This window comes from Vicia villosa, linkage group LG3 (assembly GCF_029867415.1).
Source record: "Vicia villosa cultivar HV-30 ecotype Madison, WI linkage group LG3, Vvil1.0, whole genome shotgun sequence".
Taxonomy (NCBI): Eukaryota; Viridiplantae; Streptophyta; class Magnoliopsida; order Fabales; family Fabaceae; genus Vicia; species Vicia villosa.
The window spans coordinates 79090439-79097589 of NC_081182.1; the positions used below are offsets into that span (position 1 = coordinate 79090439).

The 7151-nt window shown below is 33.0% G+C and overlaps 1 protein-coding gene across 1 annotated transcript; it reads right to left on the minus strand.

Moving 5' to 3' along the window:
• Window positions 1-610: 610 nt before the first annotated feature.
• LOC131656165 (uncharacterized) lies at window positions 611-1371 on the minus strand. The gene is made up of 3 exons (XM_058925925.1): window positions 1216-1371; window positions 1039-1132; window positions 611-946 (listed from the first exon to the last, which is right to left on the minus strand). Exons 1-3 carry the CDS (start codon window positions 1262-1264, stop codon window positions 790-792), a joined length of 300 nt encoding a protein of 99 aa, XP_058781908.1. The 5' UTR covers window positions 1265-1371; the 3' UTR covers window positions 611-789.
• Between the last annotated feature and the right edge of the window lie 5780 nt (window positions 1372-7151).

Consider the following 7151-nt stretch of genomic DNA (forward strand, 5'->3'; position numbering starts at 1 on the left):
TTGAGCGAGTGTAACTCGTGGTATAACTCTTCGAGTATAATTTGATCCCTCATTTTATATATATATATATATATATATATATATATATATATATATATATATATATATATATATATATATATATATATATATATATATATATATATATATATATATATATATATATATATATATATATATATATATATATATATATATATATATATAATAGTAGTATGAGAGCCCGTTCATTTTTCAACACTCCACCTCAAGTTAAATTAAATTTGTCTTTTCCGAGTCAAATTACGACTGCCTCTTTTTATTTTCTTCAACTTTTTGGTTAGATTTTTTTATTTTTTTTATTTTTCCCTTTGCTTGGTCGCGTTCTCTTTTGTGGATTTCATTAATGCGGTAAAATCTAATTTGTGCTTTCATACTAAAAATTACTACCTCCGGTCCCATTTATAAGAAAAAATCTTCTTTTTAGATACATTGAATAAGTAATATATCTGGACAATTTGTCCAGATACATTATTTATTCAATGTATCTAAAAAGAGAATCTTTTCTTATAAATGGGACTAGAGAGATTAGCATGTATAATAAGGAATTTCAAGCTAAAACTTCTTTAAATTATAACATAGAACTTTTATATATATAGTAAGTTAGAAAATTCAAAAGTCTTTCCCCTGAACATGCATACATATGAGAGTCCAAGAGTCTAATCATACATAAAAAACATAATGATCGAAATAACATAACAATGATCATAACATGATAGAACTAATCATTGATATAAATTTCTTGCAATCTTAAAATGGACTGTGGAGCTCCCATTCAACTAGATGGCTAACATTTGGAGCAGAACTATCATCTGCCACTGGTTTTAAATCAACATCGCGATTTTCATAATAGTGATACGCAGCTGCACCCGAAAGCACTGCTAGAGTTAGCGCCTGTGCATGCATCCTACAAAATACATTCCAGCTCAGCAATTAATGGAATGAAAAAAACATTGTCATTGAATGAATATTGAAGTTGAAATTCTGTGAGAAATTTACCTAGCATGGATAAGCCTTAGACTCGGTTTCATTGGAGATTTAGTTCGTGAATAAGCTACAAGTGTTGCTCCAATTCCAGAGGCCCATAGTGCACCTATATGCAAATTTTGTTATAACTTCATATTCAATTTTACTATCAAATGGTTGTAATTGTATATACAGTAATTAATAACTTACCAATGCTGGCAAGTTTGTTCTTTGAAACCCATGTTTGAACTGCCTCCATGTTGTTAATTTCTTGTTATTTTGAGAAGTGTAATTTTGAGCAAGTGTATTAGTATTTATTAAGTTGTGAAGGGGAATGAGTATTTATAGAAATAGGTGGGTGAGATTGGTTGAAAATTGTGGCTTATTGGCCCATGGATTTAGCAGGGTTATGAGTTTGATTGGAGTTTGGAACACCGAAAGAGTTAAACTAGAGGCGTAGTGAATCTGGTTTTGGTCATTTGTTTTACTTTAATGTGGTTAGTATACACAGTGATGGAGCCAACGGATTTTATTACCAAGATCTGTGGTTCTTAGATAGGAAAGTACATGAAATAAATAAAACAACAAAAGGGATAGATTTCTGCTTGATAAAAGTTTTTAAATATTAAACAATGATAAAATTAGACTTATCTCTTTGTTTTGACCAATGTGATTAGTACCTCTCAAACACCACTCAATACCATGACCGACAATACAATATGAATATGTTGCGCTAAAAGAAAGAAGCGTTGTAAATTTGGGTGACAGTAGATTTTAATACTCTATATTAATTAATAACTTTATTAAACTTTATGCTCTGAAATCTGATCAATGTTTTGAAATTCTAATTAACTATCAATCTAGTATCAATGAATCCAGAGGTATTTGAAATATCAAATATGTAAATAAAGTAGGCCTTAAAACTGCTTTTCTTAAGTAAGTGGTTTTCTTCATTGGCAATTTTGATGTGAAGAAAAAAAAACTTTTTAGATATGTTAGTGTTTTTTTTTTTCATGTTAAAGTTTTGTAGATATGTTAAAGTTTTTTTTACATGTTGATTCAATCAAATCACTTTAAATTTATGTTGAATTTGAATTTTAAAATAAATATAACAAAAAGAAAGTCTTATCAATTTTTCTGTTTTAACAAAATATAATTATAGAGTGATTTGGTTAAATAAATATGTGGAAAAAATTATACGGTATGTAAACTAAATGTTACTATTCATAAATAAACACATTCTTCCATTCTAATTGATTTATCTCCAATACTTTTGTTTATACTTTTTTTACTTAAATTTGAGAAAATCATTGATTATTGTGTTTGAAACCGACTAAATTAAATAAATTCTAATAATATAATCAGTATATTTATTGGTTTTGAATTTGTAAAAAAAAAAAAAAACATAATGTGTAGAGGCCATAGTATTTTTAGATGGTTTTAAGCTTATTTAGAATGGTGAGAAATTCTGGTTGGTAGTGTTTTAAGCTATGGAGAGAGCAAGTTCACGTAAGGTGAGAAACTATATATTCTTGGTGATATTTTGTATGTATTTGAGTTGTTCTCCCTCATGCTAAGGATGTATTTATAAAGGCTCGTAGATCTGGAGTCTATGGTTTTCCAGGAATGATAACCGCCTACGTAGTTATAGTAGTGGACCTTTGAATCTCTACTTCCTAGAAAGACGCAAATTAGTATGTTGACTCTAAATTCTCTCTGATCGAGATGTGTATTTTCTCATTTTACATGACGGGTCGAGTAAGGAACGTTAAAGACGAGGTCACCCCCAATTGCGGGCGTAAGAATGGTGCCCATGATTTCCTTGCTCTTGGCGGGTCATTTACAAATATATCACTACGTAGTACTTCAAACACAAAGACTTGATGATGGGGGGAAGTGTTTTAATTGTTTCTTAGTCTCTCAGGCGCGATTATACATTGAGTCTATCTAATGAAACCCTAAGTCCCTCATGCAAGGAGTTTAGTCTCTTAAGCGAGACTTTGACCCAAACCCTTTCTAAGAAGACTTAAAGTCCCAAAGGTGAGATTATACGTTGAGCCTGTGTGATGAGACTATACATCCCTCAGACGAGACTTTTGTCCAAACCCTTAAGCAAGATTTTTAAATTAAGTCTTTGGGGCCAGACTTAATCACCTCCCTCATGTGATACTTTAGGCTGGATCCCATTTGAGGAGACTTTAAGTCCCTCATGCGAGGCGTTTATATGAGCCTATCCGATAGGACTCTGAGTCCTTCAGACAAGATTATATGTTGAGTCTGTTTGATGAGACTGTAAGTCCCTCAAGGGAGGCGTTGAGTCTCTTGGACGAGACTTCAGTCCAAAACCTCAAGAAAGACAATTAAGTTAAGTATCTGGGGCCAGACTTTTGTCGCATCCCTTGGGCGAGACTTTAGGAGGGGTCTTGTCTAAAGAGACTTCAAGTCCCTTAGGTGAGGCATTTAGATGAGCCAGTTTGATGATACTCTAAGTCTTCAAGAGATTATACTGTCATACCCCAAAATTTGCTCATACTATCTCTCAAATTCAAATTCAAATCAAAGCATAAAGCTCAAAGACATCTCTCCTAAGCAAAGATCAAAGAACTAGGGTTTTATTGTCCAGAAGGAAAATCAATGAATCAATGGCTCCGAGGCATCCTATGTGGCTCAATATATTTCACATTACCTCTATAACAAGTATCAAGTCTCATCTCAAAGGATTGGTCACTCAATTGTTTAGAAAGTCAACAGTAGACTAAGTTAACCTAAAAGTCAACTGTGGTCAAAGTAAAGTCAAAACTCCTGACTTTTATCAAGATCCTCATATTGAAGTATCATTCACCATTTGATCAAGAATTGATCATGGTTCATCAAGGAAAGATCAAAAATCAACAAATCAAAAAGTTTCTAAATTAGGGTTTGTATAGGAAAAGTCAACTGAACTTTGACCAGCCATAACTCCTACATGGAACATCAGAAAATTTCCATCTAAAGCTCATTTTGAAGGAAATTGAATTCTCTACAATTTTGTCTCTCACATGCCAAGTCTAGAAATGCTTCATTTGAGAGATATGGACTAAAACATTATAGGTCCTTTTCAAAAGTCAACAAAAAGACACTTTTTTTAAAAAGACATAAAAGGAGCATGGAAAATAATTTTGATATGAGACCAAAGACACTGGTTAGAGGACTCTCTAAGGTTTCTAAAAAGTCCTAGAACACTTCCATACCTCAAAAATTGAGAGAGATAAGCCTTGGTAAAGTTGGACCTTTTTAGAGAGGAAAATGTGAAGAAAAAAGATTCAAATTGAAGTTTTTTACAAAGAGGCCCAAGTTATTATTATCCAAGCTTGATCCACAAGTTATCCAAGGCCCCAAGTCCAAATACCACGAATTTTTGATATTTATTTAATTTTATATGGATTTTTATTCATTTAAAATATAACATAAATCAAAAAATTCAAAGAAAACATCAAAGATTTGATTTTCCCTTAACTTCAATCATAATCAATCCTCATTAAAGGCATATTATCATTATATTTTCGTGCTATACAAGATTGATTAGAAAATATTGAGATTTGGCCAATTTTAGAAGCTTTTTCCAATCAAATTTTCCAACATTCAATCTCAAGATTCAATTGGATTCTCTTCAGTTTTATCAACCCTAAAGCTTCCCCTATAAGAGCACAACAAGTCCATAGCACAAGGGTTCACGAATTTCTGCCTCAAGAACCTCAAATCCGAGTCAAAAATTCACCAAAAACTCAAACTTTAATTTCGAGTTACAAGGAAATTCAAGGTGTGCAATCGATCCCAACACGTTCCTGGGGAATCACTGGAACTAACTGAATCATTCTCATCAAGCAAGGGCCTCAGAATCGTCACTAATAAGCTTCGGTTTGTAGCTTTCTAATTTCGTTCGATCTTGCCAATTTATGCATCCATATTCATATCCAATTGCATAATTATGTTTGCCTTGATGTGATGACCGTTTATGGACAATTAATTGCGTTTCTATGCGTGTTTGCTACTGATTGCCATTGTTAGGGTTTTTAGTTTGGATTAGGGCTTTTGCATACAGGTGAAATTAGGTCAAATAAAGGCCATGGTTGAACTCGTGAGACCTGGACGAAGCTATCTATGGTCTCGCGAAATTTTTTTGTTCGTGTTTGCATGTATTCGTAAAAGCGCAGGTTGTAGCTACGAACGTGACCGTCACTAAAGGTCAGTTGCAGACCTAAGACGACGGAGGGGAGGTTCAAGACGAGACGTGTCTTCCCCCCATTCGCTGGTTTGCGCGCGCGTTTGGTTTCAAACCCAGGTGGATCCAGCGCGTTAAGATGTACGTGCGTACCATGTGCCTTCAGCATCTCCACCATCCATTTGATCATCCATTCAATCCAACGCCTCCAGAGTTGCGTGACCACCATGAACCTCACGCGAGTGCTACACACGATCCCAACTATGTTTTTCCAAAATTTTTTATATTTAATTATATTACATAGTTATTATATATATATATATATATATATATATATATATATATATATATATATATATATATATATCATTTAAATTTTTTTTCTTTCTTAATAATAATAACCCATTTATTTTTGTTTATTATAAAAACCTTTTTTATATAATGTATTTAATTATTTATTTATTTATTTTATATATTTATTTCATACACTTATTTATTTAATTAATACGTTTTTTATTATATATTATCTATATTGATTTTATTTTCTTAATTTATATATATAGTATATATTATATATTTATATGTTTTTTTATCTATTTCTTTATTTTCTTATTTTAATTTATATGTTTAATTATTTATATATATATATATATATATATATATATTCAAAAATTCATATTTATCTTGTCTTTATTCTAAAAAATTCCTGAAAAATACCTGCATGCTCGATTTTATTTTCTTTTCCCGATTTAATTAATTAGGTCGCAAGACCAATAATTAATTAAATTATTTTTTTTTCTCATTCGATTTGTACACTAATCAGGGTTTATGACGATCATTCCATACACTGAAAATCTTCCTCTTTTTCTATGCCTTTTCAGGGTTACTTTTCAAACGCTTTTCGACTACGCGCCTTCAGAATCCGAAGCTAAGTATTCAATTAAATTTCAAAGTCTATTTTGTTTCCTTTTATTTTTAGGGTTTACCCTTTAAAACTTTTCTTGAACTGTGCATACACTCACATTTCTTTCTGCCTCTGCCTTTGCCCTTTTTCAGGGTTAACCCCAAGGTTTCCTCCGACCGCCAACCATATCAGATCAAATTCCAAGCTAAGTGCCTATTTATTTATTTATTAGGGTTAGCAAGGTTTGCCTCCGAACTGATAATGCACTCACCCTATTGTGCTTTCTATTTTTTTTCCACTTTTTTCAGGGTTTGCCAATTGCCAAAGCTTCGAGTATCGGTAACCCTAAACCCTGGTCTTGATTATTACTTGTGTTAGATCTATAATATTATTATCCAGCTGGTTTCAATTTCCCTCCCCCCCGCTGGTTTCACTTTCCCTTCCCCATAATTGTTAATATTAATTGTTGTGGTTAGTAACCCTAGGGAGTGCAACTTGTTAATTCAATTAGAATCACCTAACTATAATATAATTTTCTGAACATAATCACGTGATTGTTGCACCCACGCACGCTTTTGGGGTAACCTCTCTGTTGCCTGTCGCCTTGTTGCCTGTTGCCTTTGTTGCCTTGTGTTTTTGCAGAATAGCCATGTCCCTCGAATACGAGGATACCTCAGCTATGTTGCCTTGATTAAGATCATGGGTCCCTAATGATGCTGCCTTCGATACACTAAACATGATCTTGACCCTCGGAAGTTGCCTACGAAAAGGCTGAGGTATCCTCTGGCTGCCTACGAAAAGGCTATTCTGATCCGTCTCTTAGACTACCGGCCTCTCTATGGCATGGGTCAGTCTTATGGCGAACGATAATGCGACGATCCTTCAACCTCCAAATGAAAGGCTTCCTGCCCTCTTATGGCAAGGATAGACCCTTTCACCCTGAAAGGCTAAAAGAACTCCTTTTTCAAACTATAAGGTAATTGCCCCTAATTGCTTTGCCTTGCTCTAAAAATCTTTCATATTCTTTCTCATAAATCTTCA